At 39.4% G+C, this 26,013-nt stretch overlaps 1 protein-coding gene across 1 annotated transcript; it reads left to right on the top strand.

The window, feature by feature from the left end:
- Positions 1 to 405: 405 nt before the first annotated feature.
- SELENOF (selenoprotein F) lies at positions 406 to 26,013 on the top strand. The gene is made up of 5 exons (XM_064147951.1): positions 406 to 702; positions 4,015 to 4,182; positions 13,654 to 13,717; positions 23,344 to 23,393; positions 25,666 to 26,013. The coding sequence occupies exons 1-5, from the start codon at positions 634 to 636 to the stop codon at positions 25,795 to 25,797; spliced, it is 483 nt and encodes a 160-aa protein (XP_064004021.1). The 5' UTR covers positions 406 to 633; the 3' UTR covers positions 25,798 to 26,013.

The following is a 26,013-nucleotide window of genomic DNA, read 5'->3' as shown; positions in this document are numbered from 1 at the left end:
CCGCCACCGATTCCCGGCGGCGGGACCCACCCCCGCGCCTTCCGCCATTGGGTAGTGATGCCGCCATCCCGCCTCCCTCGCAATTTCATTGGTCCTGCCGAGGTAACGTCCCGCCCGCAGTCCGCTGACTCCTCCTTTTCTGTCAGCGCTGAGTTGCCGAACCGAGACGATGTCCCGCCTACATGCGACCCCTCGCGATTGGCAGGCCGTGTCTGAAGTCCCGCCCAGCCCGCTCACTCTCGTTGGGCACAGGCACCTCGCTCTGGAGAAAGGCGCGATCCTATTGCTCAAACCGGCTGTCAATTGCTGGGGCTGGGAGCCTGCGTACGGGTTGGCAGCCACTCGCCGGAAACAGGACAGGTCCTTGCCTTAGGGTGGGTTCCGTAATGCCTGAGTAAGGTTGGGGAACAACATCTCCTCTCATCTCTCTCTGAAGAGCTGCTCTCCATAGTGCAAAATAGCTTAGCTCCAGTCCTCCTCCAGAGGCTTTAGGCTACCTATTTTTGCTTGTGGTGCCGAGAACTGGGGACAAGTCTACGCTCTCCCTTATCAGGCAGTATGTTCGACAGCCATAGTGGGTGAGGTCCATCTGCAACCCCCCGGCAACGCTGGCAGCAGCGTCGCGGCACCAAGATGGAGGCGGCCGTGGAGCTAGGGGCCTTGGGGCGCTGCTGGCTGTGGTTGCTGGTGGGGCTGCAGGCGGTGAGAGGCTTTTCTGCTTTGTTCGCTCTCGGGTCTGAACGCGGCCGGATTTCCTAGGAGAAAGGGCGTCAGGAGGAATGGGGCGGAAGTGAGACGTGTCTTAGTAGCGAGAGGCGGAGGCAGCGAGCCTGGCCCGGCCCTGCCCATTCCTATCCCCGAATTGTCGTTCAGGGCCTCGTCCCGCTCCTGCTTGGATCACTGCCTCTTTCGCTCCTTGTCAGAGGCTGATTTCTGTCTCTGCTCTCTTTCCCTTAGCTGTCGCTGCATCTGTTGCTTCAAACTGCTAGAGTCGCGCTTTGAAGCTGTCTTAAATACCAGGCACAAACTTGCGTTCATTCAAGTTAAGGCTTCAATAGAGTTGCAGGAATCAAGCAATGTACAGGCCTGGGTGCGCGGGGAGGCTCCGCTCTACCCTAACGCACAAGCTTTGTCTTCAGTTTTCTCTTTTTATGCCCTATTCTATTACATATTCATTACTAATTCCAAGAAAAGGTTGGGTTTTCCTTATCAGTTTTAGGAATTAGGGGTGTCTCTTCCACGCATGTCTCTTTTTATCCGGTGGTCCCTCTGGTGGTCTTCAGTGATGAAGTAAGGGGTCTTCCTCAAGTGTCCTTCCCATGAACTCCAAACTAGTAGTGTCCTTTGTATTCCTCTCTTTGCTCATGCAAAAAGGTGGTGCAAGGAGGAATGCAGCTCTATTCAAAATCCCCCCTTCCTCCCTTTGCTCATGCAAAAAGGCTGTCTCTTCCACATGCCTCCCTGTCTGTGACCTCTTGCCACGAATTGATCGGGTCAAACATATATTTCTCACGAAGCTTTAAAGATCTTGTCTCTCGCCTCGGCTCCTGTTTGCCCCGTTAGCTGCGAAAATGCGGCAATCGCTGTGGGTATTGCAGTGACTCCTGAAATAAATCTACGAGTTTTGTCACTACATTTTTAATAGAACTTGTGTGTTATTATAAATCTCAACCTCAACCTGGGTTGTCTTGTTTGCTAAACAGGTATGTGTTTGGAAAGTGAAGATGGATGGCTTTGTATTTCGAACTGAAGTTGTCCCAAGAAGGCAGCCCTCCGAAGTTTTCCAGACAGATCAGCTTTCTCTGTTTTAGTGCACCTCATGCCTTTAAGGTTCTGACGCACCTGAGCTCCAGAGTCATAACACTGTACAAAAGGCCTGCTAAAATGTTACACTCTTAACTATTCAGTACTTCCTAAAGCCATTTTTATCAATGGTGGATTTGCTTTAGTATGTGAAATTATTTAATGTAAAAAGCGAAACAGTCCTAACCTGTACTTGTAGCAAATGCTTTAAAGGAGAGCACACTGCTGAAATGAAATGCATCACTGAAGTAGCTGAAACTTTCAGCTCCTGGTGGGAAATTAGTGTTTGGAATGTGAGGGTTCTGGACAATGACATTAACTAGTATACTTAATATTTCAGGATAGTGCACTGCATACGGTACTAAAGCTGTTTTTACCTTGCTGTGCAACCAGAACTACTTCAGTGTAGAATTCTCTTGTGACGGAGATTTTACTTGCTATCATACACTTACTTTTGTTGATCCCCTCCCCTGGACTAAGACACTACTGGCCTTATACATGCAGATGCAGATGCTCTAAAGATCTGATGGTGAAAAGCGTTGCTAGTGGAGGCGAAATGACAATGCCAGCAATACGTTTGTTTGTGCACAGATACACAAGTAAGGAAATGATGACAGTAAAGCAACACGCAGGAAAACTGTTCTAGCTACTGTCATAATTAGTAAGTGAACAGTAATTAAAATGTAGCTTTGGCAGCATTTGGCATCCTTCTTGGATTTTCTGTACTACCGTGGTGGTGGTGTGTTTCTCAATATCCCTTAGAAAGACTAAATAATAGATTATTCCAGTAGAATAGGGTTCCATTTTTTTGCTTGCCAGCTGTAATATACAAAAATTACTTCAGCAGTGTCCTGTAGGAAGAGCAGAAGTATTGTTCTGCCTGACAATAATTTCAAAATAGTTTTCTGTATATTAACTATTTTAGCAGATACAGAGAGACTAATAAAGCACCTAATAATTTTCTACCAATTCCTACTGCATAGCATTTCTTATCTGGCACATCAATGATGTGGTTTTTCCTTTAGTTGGCCAATTCAGGAGTGGAAATCTGCTTTATCTCTATCTTATTTGTGTCTGATTTGCTGAAGTACCACCTTAGTTTTTTTCTGTATTTTTCTGTTTGATCCAGCATAGTTTTTATGACTCTTGTCTGTTGTTGTGCAGTTTAGTTTGCTGGTATCATCTTACTCTTCTCATGATGCCTTTTGTGTGAGTCGCCCTCCCTTGGGCTGTTCAAGGCAAGGTTGGACGTGGCACTTGGTGCCATGGTCTAGCCTTGAGCTCTGTGGTAAAGGGCTGGACTTCATGATCTGTGAGGTCTCTTCCAGCCCTGATGATACTGTGATACTGTGTGTGTGTGTGCTAGCTGCTTTTATCCCAAGGTCTTTCACTAAGGCTTAGAAACACTTGGGAAAACTTCTCTCCTTTCATAATTTCCTCTCTTGCTACCCTTACTCCCTTCTACCCCAGCATACTGCTAGGAGGAAAGGTTTTAATCTAGAATGTAAGAAACGCCTGCATAGGGAAGTGAGAATGTGAAAACAAACCCAAATACCATTTAAGTGCTGGGATAATTGGTTAAATTGTTTGGCTGCTCATTAAAAATGGAACTGGTGTTATACATAGGAGTCATGTAGTTGAATAGCCTGGTTTAACACATTGCTAGTAAATCAGAATCACAGGTGTGTTTTTACACTTCCACTTTTAGTTTGCGATTTTCATGTGACATCAATGCAAACATGAAATTAAATCCTGCTTTTATGTCTTCTTCACTCTCCGATTGTGCCTTTCCCAAGCTCATCTGTTGTGCTTATTTTCCAAATGTGGTATTGGTGACACGGGTTTTACTGAAATCGGGTAGAATGAGCAGGCTTTAGAGCCTGTAGCCACGTGCATTTCAGCTGATCCATCATCTTTAAGTTTTTCCCTAATTCGGAGCTAACAGTAGGAAAACAGCAGAGTTGTTAGATGTGTATGGAAAAGTGACTTTTGGCAGATCTGATACCTTGAAATATGCATATTGTGAGTGTCTAGAGTTCACTATTAGTTTTATGCCATTCCCAGCTGCACTTAACAGGCAAACCATTAAGAGTTACTGTAAATGATCACAAGAAACTTGTTGGTTTTTTTTCTAATCATTAAAGCATTTTAAACCTTCTTTTTAAAAACAACTAGTATAATACTAAAGTATAACATTGTATTGCTTTTCAGATAAGTGTATATGGAGCACAGTTGTCATCAGAAGCGTGCAGAGAGCTGGGCTTCTCCAGTAACTTGTTATGCAGTTCTTGCAATCTTCTTGGACAGTTCAGTCTGAATCAGTTGGATCCATTCTGCAGGCAGTGCTGCCAAGAAGAAGCTCAATTGGAAACCAGAAAGGTGAGTTTTGGACCAAATTGTTTGTAGAATAATTTAACATATTGTGGTATGCTTATGAAACTTTTCAAAACATAGGAGCATCTGTATTATAATCTCAAGAGGAAAATGCAACGTTGCTTGAGGGTCTGTATATCCAGACTGCTCTATATATTGCAGGGTCTGTATATCCAGACTTGCCGTACTGCTCTAAAATAATGTCTCTGAATAAGCTTTTTTTGTTGTGACATGTTTTCTGGCTTGAAGTCACTAATGGGGGAGTTATGTCCAGATTCCTTTAGTTGAAGGAAGTACAGGATTTGTGGGGAGAGGGGAGAAAGGATGAGGAGAGTGATGTTCTTGATTGTAGCTATAGTATAATTGTACGGTTTCGTATCAGTGTGCATAAGATGCAGCAGAAGAACTTGCAGATCGGGGTAATTTGTGTTGTCATTGGGAAAATAAACTAGAGGAGTTATATTGCATTTGTGTCAGTGTGACTTCTGAGGAAAATATGTCTTTATGTGTGACTTCTGAGGAAAAAAAGTCTTTATGTGATTTTCTGGCAACCATATGTGTTGCTGAGTTCTAGAGTGGTGCTCTGGGTTCTGCTAATACTGTGACTATAAGCCTCGACATCCTGAAATCTTGATTTCCTCAACAGTATTCCTTTCCATGATGTGCCCTAGCTTGTTCATTATGTGAGCAGGTAATTGTTCCCATCATGTGACACAGCATCTTGGTAGTCTGTGCTAACTTGGAATTTCTGTAATTCAGGATTTTCAGTTAATTCTTCTTAGAAGTTTGTTTCAAATACTAGAAATGGAGAAAGCAAGAATTCATTCTATTACTTGTGCCTGAGTTCTAAATTAGTTTAAAATGAGTTTGAAGTAAAATGCGTATCTGAGAATTTCTGTCTCATTGCTGCTTTTCACAAATGATCTGTGAAATATGCCCAGTTCTAAAAGTACTTCCTGCTGAATACCATCGGTGCAACCTCAGATGAGATGTTTACAGATTTCAAGTGTTTCATGGCCTTGAAAGATGTTTATTAATCCTGGTCTTGTTACTGGTACAGTGTTCTGTGAATTGACATGCCGGAAAATGGCCATGAGGTGCTTCTGTTGCCCAGTATTTGTCTTGTTCTTAACTTCCACTGACACCTGTCCAGTGGAATAGTTTAATTACTTCATAATTGTACTGTGGATTAAAATGAAAAAAAAAATTAGTATTCAAGTTCAGACTAATTCAGAAGCTAGATTAAACAATATTGCTTTAGACAGCTGCAAGTTTTAAGCCTCAGTCTGTCAGATGAGTGCTGCTGGTGTGTAAAACGGAGAAGGATGAAATGGAGGTGAAGCTAACTGTGCGTGAAATTGTAGTAGCAGGAGAGATTGTCCATATTTTGCAGTAGCTGAAAATAGCTGCACTCCATCTGCAGATTCACTTATGCTGTGTGACCATTTCAGACACAGCTATAAGCATATTCCATTAATTGCATATTATAATCTTAGAGTTAGCAATATATTTGTGTCAAAATCCAAATTGATTGTAAGAATCAACTCTGCAGTACATTAAATTTCACAGTTGCACTATGCAGAACCACAGCAACCCTTAAAAGTCATCAATGTTTATAAACACAGTTTTGAAGTTTCTCATGCACCAGGATGTGTTGAACTTTAGCATTTTGGATTTCTCATGACAAGTATTTGTCATGTTGTAATGTGATGAAGTTTGATGAATTAGAAAACATGGCATCAGGTATAAGCAAAAGTTGGTGAGGAAATTTGTGACATGGAAATGGATGGCTTAGATAGTGCACTTAGCAATGATGTTCTGCTATCTCTAAATAGTTATTCTATTTCTAAATAGTTTATTATTCTACTGTAAAATCAGGCAAACATAATGATACAGAAGTCTACATATACTTTTATGTGGAGATGAGTGATTATTGCTCCTCTGGACAGTTGTGAGCAAACCCATCTAAAATCCTGAGATTTTTTTTTTTGTAACTTCCCTATGCAGGTGTTCAGGTTTGTCAAAATATGATGAGCTGTCAAAGCATGGCTTTATAATTCATGGTTTAATAATTTATTTGGCTTCTGCATTGCTAAGACAATAAAGACTTCAGGGTTCTTTTCCACCAAACTTACACTAGATGTAGCAATAACTAAAATATTTTAGAAACTTGTACTGTATTATTTTATATGAACAGGTCACAACATTAACAGATGAGGGCCAAGCTACTGATGTCATTTGCCTGGACTTGAGCAAGGCCTTTGTCACTGTCCTGCACCACATCCTGGTCTCCAGTGTGGTGAAACATGGGTTTGATGGGTGGACCACTAGATGGTTAAAGAACTGGCTTGATGGCTGCACACAAAGAGTGGCTGTCAATGGGTCCATGTCCTAGTGGAGGCCAGTGACAAGCGGAGTCCCTCAGGGATCAGTCCTAGGACCATCTTGTTCAGCATCTTTGGACAGTGGCATTGAGTGCACCCTCAGCAAGTTTGCTGATGACGCCGAGATGTTTGGTGCAAGACACACTGGAGGGAAGGGATGCCATCCAGAGGGACCTGGACAGGCTGGAGAGGTGGGCACAAGCCAACCTCATGAGGTTCAGCAAGACCAAATGCAGAGTCCTGCATCTGGGTTGAGGCAATTCCAAGCACAAATACAGGCTGGGCAGTGACTGTCTGGAGAGCAACCCTGAGGAGAGTGACTTAGGGGTGCTGGTGGATGAGAAGCTCAACATGAGCCAGCAGTGTGTACTTGCATCCCGGAGGGCCAACTAGATCCTGGGCTGCATCAGGAAAGTGTGGCCAGCAGGTCTTGGGATGTGATTCTTCCCCTCTACTCTGCTCTGGTGAGACCCCACCTGGAGTACTGCATCCAGTTCTGAAGCCCCCATTACAAGAGGGATGTGGAGATGCTGGAGCATGTCTAGAGAAGGGCCATGAGTATGATCAGAGGGCTGGAGCAGCTCTGCTATGAGGACAGACTGAAGGAGTTGGGGCTGTTCAGTCTGAAGAAGAGGAGGCTCTGAGGTGATCTTATTGTGGCCTTCCCGTATCTGAAGGGGGCCTACAAAAGAGCTGGGGAGGGACTTTTTAGGATATCAGGTAATGACAGGACTAGGGGGTATGGAGCAAAGCTGGACGTGAGGAGGAAGTTGTTCATCATGAGAGTGGTGAGAGCCTGGAATGGGTTGCCCCAACCCTGGAGGTGTTTAAAGCCAGGCTGGATGAGGCTGTGGGCAGCCTGATCTAAAGTAGGGTGTCCCTGCCCATGGCAGGGGGGTTGGAACTAGATGATCCTTGTGGTCCCTTCCAACCCTGACTGATTCTATGATTATACTGTAAGAGGATGCTTTTCCAACTTGATGTTTTTCCTGTCCCAGTAAATAATTTGTTTTTATTTTGACACAAGAGTATCAAGAAACATTACTGTGGAGTAAATGTAGGCAGACTAAATTTTGAACATTAATTTTTCTAAAAAATATCTTAAATCTGGTCTTAAGGTTGCTTTACATTCAGCTCCCCACTCTACATCCTACCTGAACCTTGTATGATTTTTCAGTATTTCTGACTGCTGTTTGAAAGTGACTGCAGGTCTGTGGACATAATCTGTAGACAAACAGAATGAATGAGATTTAGAAAATAGTGGTATTTAGTGACCTTTAAGTATTGAGTTTTCTCAACGTTTTGAAAAATGCTGAAAACAAAGGACCAAGTGGAGAGAAAAACCTAGGAATGCATACTAGAAAATGCTGGAAAATGGGAAGAAAAGTCAAAGCATAGTAGAGGAACCTGTTGTAGTTTTATTACAAATTTTCACTGGCTGGTAAAATAAGCCAGTCTTTCTTGCAGCTAGGTTGGTCGAAATACGAGGCAGCTAGGCATGATGCAAAGCTGTTCCCTAGTTGCAGTGCAGCATTTTGTGCTTAATTGAATATTCAACATTTCTAGAGGAAGATCCTACCATGTTTTTATTCTTGTACCACAACTCTTGTTCACATGGCCTTACACCAGATCTTTTCAGAGAGCAAAGTTGTTAAAGTGTGTTAAAGAAGAAGTTGTTTTGAAGCTTTTTGGTAGTTGCTCTAAAGAGCAAAAATGTTTACATGATACTGCAAGGAGAAGATTGTTTTTAAAATAAAATTAAAATGGACAAATGCCAACACTTTCTGTCTGGAAGATTCATAATAGTAGTGCACAATGAATTAAAAAGTTGACTCTAACTCAAAGCGGATCTCAAAGTTCTGCTAATCTCCAAGGACACAGATTGTACAACTGTTCTTAGTAAATTCAATGCTTAAACACCCTCATTGTGAATGTTTTTTTCACCCTTATATTCATTTGGTATTCCCTCTATGTGAGTAAATGAGAACTCAGATTCTGCTTCAGAGGAATTTGCCTGTAATACACATCACTAATCACAGGAAGACCACTAATTCAGATAACTGGTTTTTGACTGTTTGACTCATTGTCTCCAAGCTCTTCACAGGATAATGAGTTGTGAATGGAAGCAGTTTTTTTGTTGCTAAATTTACTGATTACATCAGTTCTGAATGATGTGAATGTGTATCAGTGGTTTTACGGGCTTTCTGCATTACAGAACAGTAATTCATAATATTTCTGGCAGCGAGATCTTCTGACAGCTCTGTTAACCCACAGATTCTTGCTCATTTTCTATATCCAGGAAAGGGCAACACTAAAGTGATTTTGAAAATTTTTCACAATACAAATATCTTGAATTCTCTTCCCCACAGAAGAAAATATACTTTAGAGTTTACCTATCAATGTATATTCTTTTATTTTAAGCTAGTTCTCCAGTAAAAGTAAGAAATTAATTGGTACTTAGAAAGTTTAGGAAAGATGTGCTAGTTTGAGCCTAGCTAGAATGTTTTGGTGAGAAGAACTAGATTACAGGCCGTGAAAGGAAAACAAGGCTGATGTCTACCTCACTCATGGGCTTCCTGAGATGTATAAAAACAAAAATCAAAACATAGGTAACACACTTCTGCTGCTGGTGAGCTCCGAGATGCATCTCTCTCTTTCTAACTGCACCCTCCATTTCTTTGATTAATCCACTTTGCTCCTAACCCCTTGGCTGAACTTCCATTCTTCCTTGGGACTGGGGTAAGGTTGAGAGGGGTAGGGGGAAGGTGAAGGGGCGGTTGGAAGCCCCTCCTGGGGACTTAGGTTTCTGGGAGGGTTGTTATGTTTCTGTATTACCTGTTACTTTGTATATATTCTGCTAAGCTGTAAATAATAAGCTTCATTCAATTTCCAGAGCCGTCTGAGCCTAGTCTGGGTGATTTCCAAAGTGGGGGGGGGGGGGCAGGTAACACCCAAACCATCACAGAAAGAGCATAGGAAACTTGCACCAAAATCTCTTTTGTGACTTCACTTCTCAGAAGAGTAAATATCAATTGCTAACTTGCTATTTTGCTTCAGTGAGTGGGACACTAAAACTTACTTTGCATACCTTTGAACAAAGACATTGTGTCCCTATTTTAAAACAATGTCAGTTTGCATATACCAAGCAACCTTGTCCAATAATAATACCTATATTTCTCATGACCTTGAAGTAAAACAGTAGTATGGGTTGACATGGGATAGAATTCATAGAATCCTAGAATTGTTTCTCATTTGGAAAAGACCTCTAAGATCCTTGAATCAAACTGTTGACCTAACACCACTATGACCATGAAACTATTGCCCATAGTGCCACATCTTCACATTTTTTAACACCTCCAGGGATAGTGACTCCACCATCTCCCTGGGCAACCTGTTCCAATACCTGACCACTCCTTCAGGAAACAATTTTTTCCTAACATCCAATCTAAACCTCTCTTGGCACACTTTGAGGCCATTTCCTCTCGTTCTACCAATAGTTACTATGGAAGAGAGACCAACACTCACCTCATTGCAACCTCCTTTTAGGTAGTTGTAGAGGGCAGTAAGATCTCCTCTCAGCCTCCACTTCTCCAGACTAAACAATCCCAATTCCTTCAGCTGCTCCTCGTAAGACTTGTCCTCTCTACCCTTCACCAGCTTTGTTGCCCTACTCAATGGGATGATGAGGTTTCTTTGGCAGATCTGCTTACAGAGTTAAATAAAAATTGCATTAAATTTCATTAGAAAAAAATGCTTGCATTAGAAGGAGGTTAGTCTTAGATAGTTATTCAGTGGAAGACTCTTTTATCTGAAGCAAGTGAAAAACTCAGGTTTTTAACTTGCTTTACTGCTTGTTCTCAGAGCTACTTTATTTTTAAACTCTTTCATGTTAGGAGAGGAAAATATGCAAATATTGGATGGAATCCAGATACTGTAAGGTAGCCATTTATCATGTGGCTTTATTTTAACAGCCTGTTTCATTGCATGTTTTAAGACATTATGGTACATTTTTAGCTGATTGCAAACAGCTGTACAAATCCAGTTTGAGTGACACTGTAACCTGTGCAGGGTCAGTCTTAATCAGCAGTCAGAAGAAAGTAGTGTGCAAAGTAGAGGTGTTATCAAAGTGAAAAAAAATGTATTTTACAAAACCTTTTTGGAACCTTTTATTGTGATCAGGGAGCAATATTTATGTACTGTTTGTTTCAGTTCCATTTGATCTGAGTTCCCATTTGGTCACAAACACTAAGCAGTTACATAGCAGCCCCTTAGTAGGAGTGAAAGTTTTCTTCAGGAGTTTTGCTGTGGTAATTGTGATAAGAATGCTGTATCTATTTATAAGTTAAGCACCACTGGAACTTTGTCTTGCAGAAATTGCTCAGATTCCCTCCTAATAACAGGGGAAACATTTTCCTTCAGCTAAGTCAAGGTTCCTTATTTTTAATTGTTGGAATACTTTACTTTTACAACATGTATCCTTATCTAATGCTGCTCTTATATAAATGGTTTACTTGCTTGTGATTAACACTTTAATCACTAAAGCAGACATGTCTGATAGTCTGGTTTTCTTCCTCTTGGTTGTGAAAAGCCATCTTCACTGCATCAGCATGAACTATTAGAAGGTAGGGAGGTACTTGTAAAATCTCTTAAATTAAATGTAACCCAACTCAGTGGTTTGTAAAAGATGAGGGAAAAGTTCATTTTTTGTCACAACAGCCTTAGAAATCCTACTGGTAGAATATTTAGAAACATTCTAGGTTATTTTTATAGATACAGACATGAATCATCCTGGAAGTCATAACAGCACTTGTTGTGGATGTTAAAATGGACACTAGTAATAGTTAAGAGAGTCTTTATTTCCTTACTTGCGTACTAATCTCACTTTGTGCACTATGACAAGTGAAGCATTGTTGTCAAATAAACTAATTCATGAGTATTGTATAATGAACTGACTTGTCATGTTTGTATGCCTCCACACTGAGTGTAATACATTTCATTCTTGGTAATACTTGATCAACACAGTAAATGCCTTCACAAGGAAGTTTGGGGGGCATCTGCTCTGGACATGATGAGATGGTAACAGCAGTAGATATTAACAAGTATACTTCTGTTGTGGGCTAAGCGATGCAAATAAACCTGGGTTTCTTGCAAAAGACACCTTTGTTTAGAGTTATAAATGAAGTCAGTGGATGTTTTTTCTCCCTTGTCTAGCCATTTAGAGAGCAGCTGTTTGTCCCAGCATGAATATGAACTTTTTTGTACCAGCACAGTTGGGTTTCAATTGCAGCAGTTGTAAATTCAAAATATAGACATCAGTGACTGAGTCATTTTCTTTGTTAAACTTTTTTTCTATCAGATATTGGCATGGGGTTGCAAACTGGGAGTAGTTTGTAATGTCAAGATATCTTACATAGTTGAGATTCCTACAGTGATCTTGTGCCATAGAAATCGTTGTTTGAAAGGAAGACATAATCTGTAAGAATTATTTGCAGTAATAAAAGTTGAAGAATGCTCATTTTACCATTGCCCTAATTTTTTGTATACTTAGTTCTTTGTGCATTTTAACAGAAAAAATGCAGGTGCATGTCAGTACCAGAAAAACAGTCTGGATGTCCAATGGGTTAGTGAGTGTATAAGCTAATATCTAAATCTAGGATTCCTGATACAGTTGTTTTTTAAAGAACAGTGAATAAGGACAAAGTGAGGTTTGTAATCTCACTATTCTGCGTTTCCTCCATCTTTGTAATTATCTCATGTTTTAATGTTCTGAGAAACTTGTTATGCAAGCTAGTATCTGTGCTGTTTATCAGTGCCTTTTAAAATTAGAAGTTCTATTTGGGTAGTAAAAAGAACTTAAAAAAGTCTTTTGATAGTCATGCTCTCTCAAGTATTGTTTCTGGGCAGATTGAATTAACAGTCAAATTTTAGTGCTTAAATCTATTTGTCTGGTTGAAAATGTGAATGTAGTTTAAGCAGATTTCTGTGATGCTCTTTGGAAGAGGTAATGCACTGTAACATTTTTTGTTCTATTTCCTGTGGAAGTAATGACTAAATAGTTCACCTTAAATAAGTTGTAATTTCTCTAAGAATTAGATTTGAGTCTTTCTTATGTTCTAATTCATAGTATTTAGGCAAATATTGAGTTGGAACTGAATTAAGAAGATTTATATTCTGAAACAAAGATGTATTCATAGCTGTACAGAATGTCTACATAGATGGAAGACAAAGTGTTAATAAAATTGATATTTCTGTTGTGTGGATTCCTTTTATGACTTCTCAGCCCCTTTTCAGAGGGGTTAGTACTCATTAAAGCTCATAGTCAAAGCTTATTTTTAATTATATAGATCCAGACTAAGTGAAATGAGAATTTACTTCATTTCAGCAAGGTAATATTTTTCAGTGTCTTGACTTGAACATACTATGAAAGCACTGTCTAAAAGAAAATGAATGCAGAACTCTTGTTTATAGAAGGCAATGAATTGAATTAAAAATATGTAACTGAGGTTTATTGTGTCTGCTTCTCTGTATACAGTGAGGTTTTAGGGCTAGAAGGATATAATTTGATACACAGTGTTGATAGCTATGCATAAGATTAAAATGCTGGAATTTCAAGTTGTATTTTAGTAGCCATAAAAATCTATTGTATGTTTAAGGTTCAGCAAACTATAGAATCAATTGTGCGTCATCAAAAACCCTCAAAGTTTAAAAACAGGTGACAATATACAAGAACAATATACTTTATTTAAATACTGCCAAAAAAAAATGAACTTAGGCTTTGCTTTAGAGAACAATAAACCTGAGTATCTTTCATAGCTGATAGAGCGGTGGACATCTAAAGTATAAGCATCAAAGTTAACCCAGTCTGCATAAATTACTTCAGCTAGGGCCTGTTAATGTGGACTGCACTGTTTTCTGCAATCACAGTTAGATACAATAGACTACTAATTGTCTAAATTCACTGCCTTATATTTAGTATGAACTCTCAATGCTATCTTTAAAGTGGAGACTAAAATTTCATTTAATGAGGCTTTCCCATAAGTAAACTCACAATTTAGATGTTTATGTCATTAACAGCTTATTTTTATTATTCTAGCTTTATGCAGGAGCTGTCCTAGAGGTATGTGGATGAAAATTGGGAAGGTTCCCTCAAGTCCAGGGTAAGTAAAGCCACTGCTGTTCTTTCACATCTGAAATACTGTCACAGATGAATGACAAAATGTGCTTTTAAGTACTACTATAAGTAGTCATAAATTTTGTATATTATATCAGGAAAGTCGAATTGACCCGAGACTCGTGGAACTGGTCTCCAATAATTGATAGATGAAATTATATCCTGCACTTACAGAACTACTTCCCTTTAACAGACCCTGCATATAATTGTTTTATCAGTAGATAATGACAGTCAACTACAGTGAATAGAACATACTAGTGTAAAAAGGAAATTGGCACCATCAGTGTGTGGTGGGTGGAAGCTGCAGGAAAAACATCTGTTAGCAATTTCAAACCGGAATTTTCTTATACACTGGGGAAGAGCTTAGGAGATAGCAGTACTTTTATTTGATATTCCCCCCTGCCCCCATCATGAAGATCCTAATGCTGTAGTTTGGAAAAAAAACAAATCTAGCTTTAGAAATACAGCTGCACAAAGAGCATGTCTCCATCTACCTTGGCTCCTATTAATAGGTGTTAATTTGAAGGCTGACTGACAAGTAAAAGAAAAACCTAAACTGATTTGAAACCAGGTTACCGTTAACATGTTATGCAGCTTTAGACCCTTTTCTGCAACTTCTGCCCACACACAGTTCAGTTAATTGACTGCAAGAGCAGAATAATGCTATTTTCTCTTTTCCACTATTTAAAATGCCAAAAGTTCTTTAAATGACCTGTCCTACTTCATGGGGTGAGGAGATTAACTTTGTTAGCACAGGAGTCCGTGTTATGGCCTTCGCTATTCAAATTTAGCAAATGTTAAAACATTCACAACTGATGTTGCCCATTCACTCAGCTTGTTTTTTGAGTTGTAACAGTTAAGTGCTCTTTTGAGCTATAGGCTTTAAAGACAAAGGTCTACCTGTTAGCGTGGCTCAAGCTTGCAGTTAGCTTGACGTGTGAAAAGGAATGGCTCTCCATTTCTACTGTGTGTGCATCATAAAGCAAAAGCTGACAGTACAAACAGAAAACCTGAACATTAATTTTCAGTTCTTGGTTATCTAAACCTGTTCAAATATTAACATTCCATTAATCGTATAGCTTGACAAATGTCAGTGGGTTTTTCCAGTAGGTTCTGTTTTGACTACCAGTTCTTCTATGGTACAGTAAGAATCAAAAAAGGGCTGACTAAGACTACACTTGATCTTTTGCCTTTTTATCACCAATGTCTGCAGTTACCCAATCTAAAATTTATCTTTATTTGAACAAGTTTGGAAGATGGGATAAATTTTAAGAGCATATTTAGTGGTCTTTAAAAAGCAGTGGAATTCATTCTTCCAGCTGGCATTTGTCCTTGTGTTAGTATTAATGTTAGAATACTTTTACATAGAAGTTAAAATCAAGGGGAAAATCTACCAGATACAATGTTTAATGTCTCCATTTTATGAGTGTTTTTAAGTTTTCACTTGAATGTTCACTGTGGAAGTTAGGTCGCCTGAAGGTCATGCTGCTGCTTTTGAAGCACTGTCTTTGGAGGCTTCATTGAACTGTGTAGCCTGTCATTGACAGTGCCTCACTGCAAATAACTCCTGATTCCTTTCCTATAGCTTTTGCTAGGATTTTAGAATATTAGAATGCATTGGGTTTGGAGTGGCATTGAAAATCCATGTAGTCCAGCACTGCTGCAGTAAGCAGGGACATCCCCAACTAGATGGGTTGCTCGGACACCTGTCAAGCTTGACCTTGAATGTCTCCAGGAATGGGGCCTCCACCACTTACCTGAGCAACCTGATAGTAAAGAACTTCCTTCTAATGTTCAATATAAATCTGTCCTTCTCTAGAGTAAAACCATTGCCACTTGTTCTATTGCTACAAGCCATCATAAACTGTCCCTCTCCAACTTTTTTGTAGGCACTCCTTCATCCTTGTGCTAATTTGAGGCTAGCTGTAATATTTTAGTGAGAGAAATTACATTATAGGCTGTGAAAAGGAAACAATGGTGATGTCTACTTCATTCGTAGGCTTGCTAAGATGTATAAAAACAAGAACATAAACATAGATAAGACAGTCTGTGTGGGTCTCTGGGAGCCTGTGCTGCTTCTCCTTGGACTGTTTCTGTGTAACTAATCCTTCTGCATTCTAAACACCCCTGTCTGATCCTCCAAACTCACCTTGCACATAAGGCAAACTCTGGGATAAGGTAGAGGGGTGGAAAGAAGGTGGAGGTGTGGTTGGGAGCCCCTCCTGGGGAATCTGTTTTTTGAGAGAGCTGTTGTGTTTCTGTATTACTTTTAACTTGTATATTTCTGTCTACAGCTGTATATATTGTAAATATCTGCTTGTATATTGTGCTAAGCTGTAAATATAAAGCTTCATTCTTATTTTCCAGCTGGCTGAGTCTAGTCTGGGTGATTTCATAAGAGTAGGGTGACGGGTAACACCCAAACCATCACAATCCTCTATAAGGTCTCCCCAGAGCCCTCTCTTCTTCAGACGGGACAACTCCAGCTCTCTCAGCCTGTCAGCACAGGAGAGATGTTGTGGTTCTTTTGCAAAGTTATATTCTGCAGGCCTGTGTGTGGATCAGTCTGTTTTACCTCTGTATCTAACTGAAGTCTTTACTGTAAATACCACTGTAAATTGTTCTGTCACTTCACTTGCTCCCATAGATTACTTGGCCAAAGAATGGACAGTGTTGCTTTTATGACAAGATTCACATCTTAAAATAGTTAAGGTTTAAAATTTGCTGAGTTAATAAAACTTTGTAAATGTAACAGACTAAGAACTATAGACAGTTAGAAAAACCTGTGTTACGAGTGGTTACTGGATGCAGTATTTCATGGGCTTGTATCAAAATTGCTGGTTGTGTTTTAGCTACTAATAGGTGCTGAATACACCTGTGTAGACAATGGGAAAGCAAAGAAGTGACAAGTGGTAAAAAAGTGTAATCTTCAGCAAGATTATCTTCTATATTACATTTCAAAGTATCATAACAGATTACTAAATCTTTTGTAAAACAAGGATGTCTAATAGATTTTTTTCAGATATGGTTTCTGGTGATAAGTCAGATAACAGCTCACATTTCTCCAAGTCTTTATAAGTTTGGTACTGAAATATTTTTCCAGCTAAATTTCTCTTAGAAATAAATTGCTGCACTACAAATGCTGTGCTGAAAAATGGATATATTTTGAAATCATTCTGTGTAAAACTATTCTTAAATATTTATAATGTAGAAACAATCCAAAGTAGAACATTGAAAACATAAGTGTCAAGATTGATAGATGAAGCCATATCTTATTATACCAGGTACCACAGAAAATCTGACAGGTTTTGGTTGACATCTATAAAACAAAGCCTTTAAAATACAATAAGGTAGTTGGGTCAGTGATTGGCACATTACTTTTAAGTTGATTTTTCAGTGGCAGTCATGTTCTGTTTAAGCAGAAGATCACAATGCCTAGACTCCTATGCTCTTTCCAGTTTAACAAAAAATGAATTGGGCTGGGTTTTTTTCACTGAACGTTTCTTTCATGTTTCTCTGCATTCATTTCACTCATCAATAAAGCAACTCTCACCTCTCACGGTGTGACATTTAGTTAAGAAGTGGACCTGCTCCCAGAAAATCTGTTACAGAAACAAGGTCCTTAATCCTTGAACTTGTGCAGTATGCAACTATGTTAGATCTCTGACTTCAGAGTCAGTTAGCACTCTGTTGCCCAGGCTGTGAAAGTGTCAGGGGGATTCTTTTAGCTACTAAAATGTAATTTGTTGTAGGATTGTAGGAGTTCATTTCAGATACAAAATGGTCAAGTCCTTTGTGCCTTTTTTTATGTACAGATCTGTGACATTGTGCATAAACTTTTGTTTCTAGTAATTGTTTGAACTTTCAAAGCCGCTTCTGTCTAATAATTCAGCGCCAAGTGAAGCAAACTGTTCTTTATTCATTGCCTTTATACTAAGCAGTACTACAATTGCTTTCTATTTATTGAAATTAATTCAGGCCAACTATTTATAGATAATTTTAGATGTACTTTAATCATGGTCTTGTATATTAGTATTAGATCACTTCTTGTAACACGTGTAGTTTTTCCTGTTTCTGAGCTGTGAAAATCAGTTGTATATTCTGCACTTGAGTGGCATGAAGTAGCGTGCTAGAGTTTGGTAAAACATATTTTGAAACATAATAATAACTCATGTGCTTCCAATTGCTAATTTAATGTATGAAAAATGAAAATGTATCACATTTTCTCCAAAAATAGATCATCATCTATAGCAACTGAATGATGATGGAGGTATTTCTTTCAGATGTTGCTCTTAGACCACTAATAATTCTTTACCCTGATTGCATAGCAGACTCTTTTGGTGTAATATCAAGACACAGGAGCAATAGTTACCTTCATCACAGAAGTGTGCTGCTGCTTTTCATTGCATAATCAGCATTTGTAATAACAGTTACTTGTAATAGGAAGCAGTATGTCTGTGCACAACTTCCAAGACTTAAGAAGGATTCTCTTCACTAGTGTAAACTGAGAAGGGTATATCCAATTGAAAAAGTTGGATGAATCTATATGGGCATAAATGTTACATGTCCTACTTAGTGCTACAACAGGAAGCAATGGAATAAACCTAAACTAAAAGCACAGCTATCTAAAAATAAAAATGAACTCTACTGGCAGATACTTAATCATTTTAATGGGAGCATCTTGCTAGAAGACATGCTGTATCTTACCAGGAGGAAAAAATGAGCAGTAAAAAATTATTGCTGACCTTATGCTGAAGATTGACTCGTTCTGACATATGTTTTTTTCTGTCATTAAAATCTGAAACCTATAATGGAGACAGTAAGGTTTTTAATCTTCCAGGCCTTTCCCATTTGAGGCTATTATAATCAGTCTGAAGCAGCCCAGGTTAAAAATGCTTGTCTGTATGCATAATTGTTTCAAAACTAGTGTGAGATTTTATTGCCATTGTATAGTGACTCTCATTCAGATCAGAGATTAGGTTAATTTTTTTTTCAATGTTTTGTATTTTTTGAGTTACAGATCAAGCAGAGGATCCTTACTTCTAAAGAGTAGAAATAACATGAATATTGCTAAATTCTCTACAGAACTATACACTAATGTTATATATTGTAAGCTGTACTTCTGTAGTAACTTTACAGAGCACTAAATAATCATCACCTGCTCGCATACTGCAGTTCAGTTCTTCCTTAAACTCACAGGCATAATTTTCAGCTTCAGTGGTTCTCGTGTCCTTGCGACCTGCTGTCACAAGCCTCGTTGTCATGGCTCTCAGCAACAGTAAAGATATTTCATATTCTTTAAGTTGAACTCATAAGATTTTTTTTCACATATTTTTTTCCAATTTAAATCCAACACTAAAATGAATCTGTAGGGTTTTATATGAAAAGGAGGCTTTAAGAAGCACTCAGTCAGTGGGTAACTTTAATTGCAAAAGAAAAACAGTAAGAGAGCATAGTAAAATGGATAAAGTTTCAGAAGCAAATCTGGACTGTGGAACTCAGTTGTATTAAAGAACAGCCTTTGGGGGTTAACTCAGGTTACAGCACTTTAAGCTTGTAACAGGTGTGAAGATTGTTACTTGAGTGGCAGATGAAAGCTCATTTGGATGTGAGTGGCTGTTCTCTGGCTTCAGTGTTAACACTGCACAAGCTTGCATAAAATGGGAACAGAATTAGATGGAAGAAAAACCTATTCTGCAGGCAGTATTATATTTTGTCACTTTAAAAGTAGCTATTACACACTTGTATCAATGTCAAATGTCTAAATCTTCTGAAAGCTGAAGCACTACAGAACATTTTTCCTGAAATTTAAGACAGCTGGAACAAAATTGGTTTCTGTTAATGGGACATTTATTTCTAATGCTGATCATAGTGACTTTCTGCATTAGTCACATCTGCAATGCAACAAAGAAAAACACTCACTGTACAAATATCTTATTCTCAGTTTTGGAAGCTAAAGTGAGGAACTAATATACTAACATGCATTAAAACGGGTTTGATGGAATAATCTATATTTCTTTCTTTCCACAAAATCATGCCCAAAGTTGAATAAACAGAATGAAGTTCACAGGGTTAGAAAGTCTGATACTGTTACAGTGCACTTCTTTGGGACATGTGGCTACTTGCTTATGATGTGACGTGGTGCACATGCTTTGCCTTCAGTTTTCCTTCCATACCCTGACATCAACATTTTTGCTTCCTATGCTGCTATGTCTGAAAGCTGCTTGCACATTTTTACATTATTTAACAGTTGGATGTTTAATACTAAAAACTATCTCCCCATTTTCTCCTCCCTGTAGCAGCTTTAGCAATTACACATTGCAGAGAAGCAAGCATTTATGTAATCCACCCGTGGGTGACCAGGGAAGACATTTTGCACTTTGACTTCCATTAGGTGAACTGTGAACTTGGTGCCATGAAACTATGTTCTGGTGAATTAAACCTCAGACTAGAAGTCAGAGCCATTCTTACTACCAGCTTTGCAACTGTCCTTTCACACAATGTTAATAAACTTGCTTCACCTTATGCCCTTATAAAACAAGTACAATGCCAAAGCATATGCCTTCTGTTTGAAGGCAGTCCTGAGGTGAGCCTACAGAGCAAGACTTCACTGCTATGCAACCAACTATAACTAAAAGGTCAGAGAAAAGGATCAGGTGCCTATGGGCATTTTAAATCCTGCCCAGCAACAAACTGTTTGACAAAAACAGATAATACTGAACAGAGCTGTCCTGGGTTAACACAGCCTGAACTCACAGAAGCCCCCTGCCCCCAACACAGACAGAAGGGAAAGTAGCACACCAAAAAATGGATTGAGGTGACAGATTTTACTGGGATAATACAATGCACAAGTACCTTAGCCTATTTGCAGGAAACACAGCAAAATGGAAAAGTAGCAAACAGAAACCTGCGATAAAAACAGTTCCCTCCTCACCCCCAGCACACAGTAACCAGCCCAGCAGAAAAAAACAACATCCTAAAACCCAGAAACTGAAGCGGCAACCAAACAGGAAGCCTCTCACGTTACAATCTGAACTTCAAGCTCCAGCCAGCACTTTCATTTTGAACCTGTGACGATGGGAGCATGGTATTGAATATCATCAGCAGACTAAACTCAACCCATGGCAAGTGCTTTTGAAGAGCCAAGAGCAGCCTTTGCCTCTGCACACAGCAGAGGGGAGAAATTCACTGATACTGTTATAATGTATCTTTGACTATAGAACACCTCTTTCTTTTGAAAAAGCCTGTTGGAGTCCTGAATGGAGATTACTAAGGAATGTGAGAATTACTCAGGCCTAAATGTCAAGCCAAGTGTTTATGCGTGCACACATCTGATCTGTTCTCTGAGGTATGATAGGATATATTGTATGAAAACTTCCTGACGCAAAATAGATGTGGTGTCACATATCTCCATGCAGAGGTGCCTATATTCTAGGCATAACCTCTTGGTAATGCTGACCACCTGCTGTTATATGTTAAGGGCACAAAGGAGGGTAGATTTCGACTAGGCATTAGGAAGAAATTCTTTACAGCGAGGGTGATGAGACACTGGAGCAGTTGCTGGGGGACACTGTGAACGCCCACTCCTTGGAGGAGTCAGGTAGGATGAAACCTTGAGGAACTTAGTCTAGTGGAAAGTGGCCCACCCATGGCAGGGGGGGGTGGAACTAGATGATCTTTAAAGTCCCTTCCAACCTAAACCATTCCATGAATCTATGAATGAAAACAAGTTGTTGGAGTTTTTTTTCAGGACTTCAATATAGCTGGCAACTCACTGGGCTGTTGGTGGTTTGTAACTTGTTTATATTATGGTTTGGTGCAGCAGGCAAGGTGTGCAATCTTGTTCTGTACAAGCAGCACAGTGGAAGAGGGAAGAACATAAATGCCACTCAGTATATGCATACTGAGAAGTGTTCACATAGTTATCTGCAGTAATATAAAGATAGGCATAAAGATGCCAGGGGACATCTCTCCAGTTATTGTGGAGAACCCTGCACTTTGTGAGGCAGAATGAAACATCAATCCTGAGTTTGCAGTCATCTCCAGGCACCAGCTGAATGCACTGCAATTTGTGAGAGATACATTCTTGTCTAACCTTGGAAAAGCAGCTTTAACGTGCAGCTAGCACATTTGTAAGAGTCAATCCCTACTGACAGGGTTCATCTTTGGGGAAATGCCACCCTGCAGGAGTGCAGACTATGCTGTTTTCTAAATAAAAATTAAATGCTTCCAGAGTTCAGTCTAGTTCTGTTTAGACTAGAACATTTGAGAGTAGGGCATTATGCTCACATTTTTCCCTGAAATAATTCATATTGGTTCTTCTTTTTAAAGTTAATGTAAACACAAGGCATGTGTTATGCTGTGGGGTGCAGGGACTGACCTGCTCTTAATACTTGCTGTTTGCTGACCGGTGGTTCAAGCAAAGGCTTGTTCAGCAGCAGCCCACCTCAGATTTAAAACTTATCCCCATGTAGCTACAGGGCAGGCCATACAAGTGAAACTTAAACATGATTGCCTTTAGGAATGTCAAGAGAAAAGGAGACACCAACTTGTCTTCTTGATTTTTGTTCTTGTTTTGCTGGTTTTCAGCTTGTAATCTCTGAGATCTCTGCAAGAAGAGATTGCCCATCTTGTTTGCAAGAATAATGCCTCTATCTGCAGTGTGCTCTATGCCCTTTCACCTGCACTGCTGCAGCTTGTGTGCAGGGTATTGGTGGGATCTGTGTTGTATTTAGTCTCACCAAGTTTGTCTTCACCCAATCACTCTACTGCATTTCTTCATGTTTACATGTTGCAGTGGGCTATGGACCATTCTGCTAGAAACTGTGTGATGGTTTGGGTGTTACCTACCCCCCCACACTTAAGAAAATCACCCAGGCTAGACTCAGCCACTGCAAATTAAAGAACGAAGCTACGTTTACAGCTTAGCACAATAGACAAGCAAGTATTTACAATATATACAACTATATACAGAAATACACAGGTTAAAAAGTAATACAGAATCACAACAGCCCTCCCAGAAACCAGAGTCCCCAGGAAGAACTCTCAACCACCCTTCCACCTTCTTCCCACTTCTCTACCTTACTGCAGACTTTGCCTTACATTCGAGGTGATTTTGGAGGGTCAGCCGGGGGGGTTAGGAAGCAGACAGATTAGTTAGGCAGCAAGTTAGAGAAGTGCATGCAGCCCTAGCCAGAGAGAGAGCAATCTATGTTTGTGTTCTTGTTCTTACACATCTCAGCAAGCCTAGAAGTGAAGTAGACAACACTATTGTTTCATTTCCCAGCCTATAATCTAATTCTTTTCACTAAAATACTCTAGCTAAGCTCAAACTAGCACAGACTGTCAGCTGTACATGCAGATAAACTAATTTAGACAGTTACATTAGTGTTTAAGGAAGAAGAGAGCAGATGTGAAGCTTGTTTGCAATGCTAGCCATTGTAGTGCTCCTTATGAATAATAGGTATACAATTAGTAATTTTATGAGGATATTAAGAATTTTTAAGTATTAAGATATCTTTTAAATCATTACTTCAAAGTAAATGATTCAGGAAATACTAGTTGGAATGGAGAAGAGTTTGATTATCTTCCTTTCTTTTGTCCAAAACATAGCTTTTGTCAGGAGTGATAAGCCAAAGCTCTTCAGGGGACTGCAAATCAAGGTGAGTAGTAACCTAACTCTTTTTTTAATGTAAGGAAGAATTAAGCTTGATGGAGACATTCCTTCTCTGCATTGTTCCTTACTTGCTGATCAAATAGTCCTTTAGCAGAGAACATGTGCTCACATTGCCAATTGTCATCAGTTCCTGCTGCTAATATCACTTGGTTTATTGCTCAGTAACTGGTACCAATTCTTTGCTGTCTTTGGGGTTTGGGGTTCTTTTTTTGTTTTAATCCAAGATAAAATACACTGGAACCCATAAGTGAATGCAAATGGCAAAAGAATGTAAGGAATGCCTGCATTCTGTCCTTACTCTGTGGGTATCTTGGACTTATTTGAGTTTATTCTGCCATAGTTTCCCTTTCTCCCATTCTTTCCTTGCTTTCTGGTGGAGCTGCCATTTCCATACATTCAGTGACTCTTAGGTTTTTCTCCTCAGAAGTGCCTCACTGTGTTCTGTGATTATGTTTTTTCTACAAACACCCAGCTTTATTGAAGAGCAGATAGTGACTGGCATTTCTTACGATGTGCATGTATGCAAAGCCACAGTGCCTTAAGCTCAAACAAGTTTTGGTTTCGTGCTCTAATGTAGGACTTCACCTTCCTCTTAAAATCCTGTGTAAACTTCTAGTGTATCTCACAGATACACATCTTGATTCTATCACCCTGTGGTCTCCCATCTCTGTTTACCAAATGGCACCATCTGGAACGACTTCATAGCCATGCATGGCCAGAATAGGTGATTCGCCTGCTCAGCAGTAGATTCAGTCTAAAACTGATTTCCTCCGCTTCGTGCATTTATGTTTCTCTGCCCTCCAGTTTCTTTCACAAGCTTTCCCTCTTTCTGCATGCCTTTTTTATTTTCAACTTTGTAGCTGCATTGAACATCAAAGTGCTGTAGCCTACAATTGTTACACAGCACTGCCAGAAAAAAACTACTGCAAATGGATCTGTATTTTACAAGGCTTTTGGAAAACAGGGTAGAGATGCCACTAGCTTCATTAAGTAAAACCAGCTTGGTTAGCTCAGTAGGGTAAAGTAAAATACTCCCGGGGAGATCTTTCCATAAACTTAAGTTGTTAGAACCTTCTAATACTGTTAAAAGCTTTTATTTGCCTTACATATTTTGTGATTTAGAGAATCTTCAGAAGCATTAAAGTCTCATGTTACTAGCAAAGCCCAGTAGGCACAGATACAACACAGCAGGAAAGAATGGGATTACATTAGAAATTGATAGTAGAATTTTGAGCTGTTAAAGTGACCAGAAATTTCTAACATGGTAAAAAGGCTTTTGATTATATGAGAAAAATCATTCAGCTGCTTGATTTCAGAAATCCAGCCTCAGTAACTTAAAAATTGAAGTAGAATACCATCTTTCAAAGCCAGGCTTATGGCATTGCTCCTCTGACACCCACCACAACCTCCCTTTTCTTGACTTGTTCTTCCACACAGAAGCATGAACTGAAGTTGTTGCCTACCAAGTAACTCTGTTCTAGATCTCAATATAAATATATACTGCTCTTAAATGACTGTGTTTAATTTCATATGAAGTGGAGCCTCATTGTCCCTTATACTTCTTCCTTCTCTTCCACCCTCACCCCTCGGGACTAGGCAAGAAAACATCTAATCCAGAGCTACAAATACTGGCCAGCTGCCACTAGTAGTGTGAAACCTACAGCATTGTTGTGTCTTTAAAGCCTCAGTATGGTCTCCCCTGTTACTGGTTCTTCCTTTGCATATACACATGCACACAACTCTAGCTTTGAACTTCTACCTCTCCTATTAATCTGCACAGTGGGAGAAAACATAAGTGGGGGAGTGGAGGTATCAGCCTAGGAGAAAACAAGCTCAAAGACTGAGCTTATAAGATTAATTTGATAGTTATAGATCTATTTTCTTCAAGACAAGCAGAATACATTGTTGTTAAAGACACTGGTAATGAAATCCATAAACCCAAAATAAAATGCACGTCACTGGAATATCTGTAGCACTGTCAGGAGCAACCAAGATTCTCTCTTCTGTTTATAAGCACTCTAAGTTTTAAAAAGCTAAAATTAGATTGATTTCCTAGCACAGATTGTATTGCCAAAGTTTGCCCAGAAGACTGATGTAATTTAGTGCTTTAAGCATTCTTTATGGTGCCACTCTTTGGACTTCTTACTGTTCTTGCTTTCACATCTTTTAAACCAATTTAAATGGGGTGGGGGGGGAGAATTAGTATGGAGAGTGCATTTCCAGCCCAAGGTAACTGACTTGTTTTGTTTTTCCTGCAGTATGTGCGTGGTTCTGACCCTGTACTAAAGCTGCTGGATGACAGTGGGAACATCGCAGAAGAATTGAGCATCCTCAAGTGGAATACAGATAGTGTGGAAGAATTCCTAAGTGAAAAATTAGAACGCCTATAAATCACTGCTTTCACTCCTCTTTCCTTTTCATGTTTTGTCATGGTAATCTTCTTAGACTTGTGCTACAATCAAAAAAAACCCATTCCAGCTTCTGTATTCATTTTAAAATATCTGTTATGCTGTAGTAAACATCTTGTAATTGGAAGGGAAAGCTTCAGGCATATAGGCCAAGTTAGCAAACAGCATAGCTTGTCTTAACATATTCAGCTCTTAAAC

This window comes from Pogoniulus pusillus, chromosome 8 (genome assembly GCF_015220805.1).
Source record: "Pogoniulus pusillus isolate bPogPus1 chromosome 8, bPogPus1.pri, whole genome shotgun sequence".
Lineage (NCBI taxonomy): Eukaryota > Metazoa > Chordata > Aves > Piciformes > Lybiidae > Pogoniulus > Pogoniulus pusillus.
Note: the sequence above shows the minus strand (reverse complement) of the source record. Positions and strands in the feature narration are given on the sequence as shown.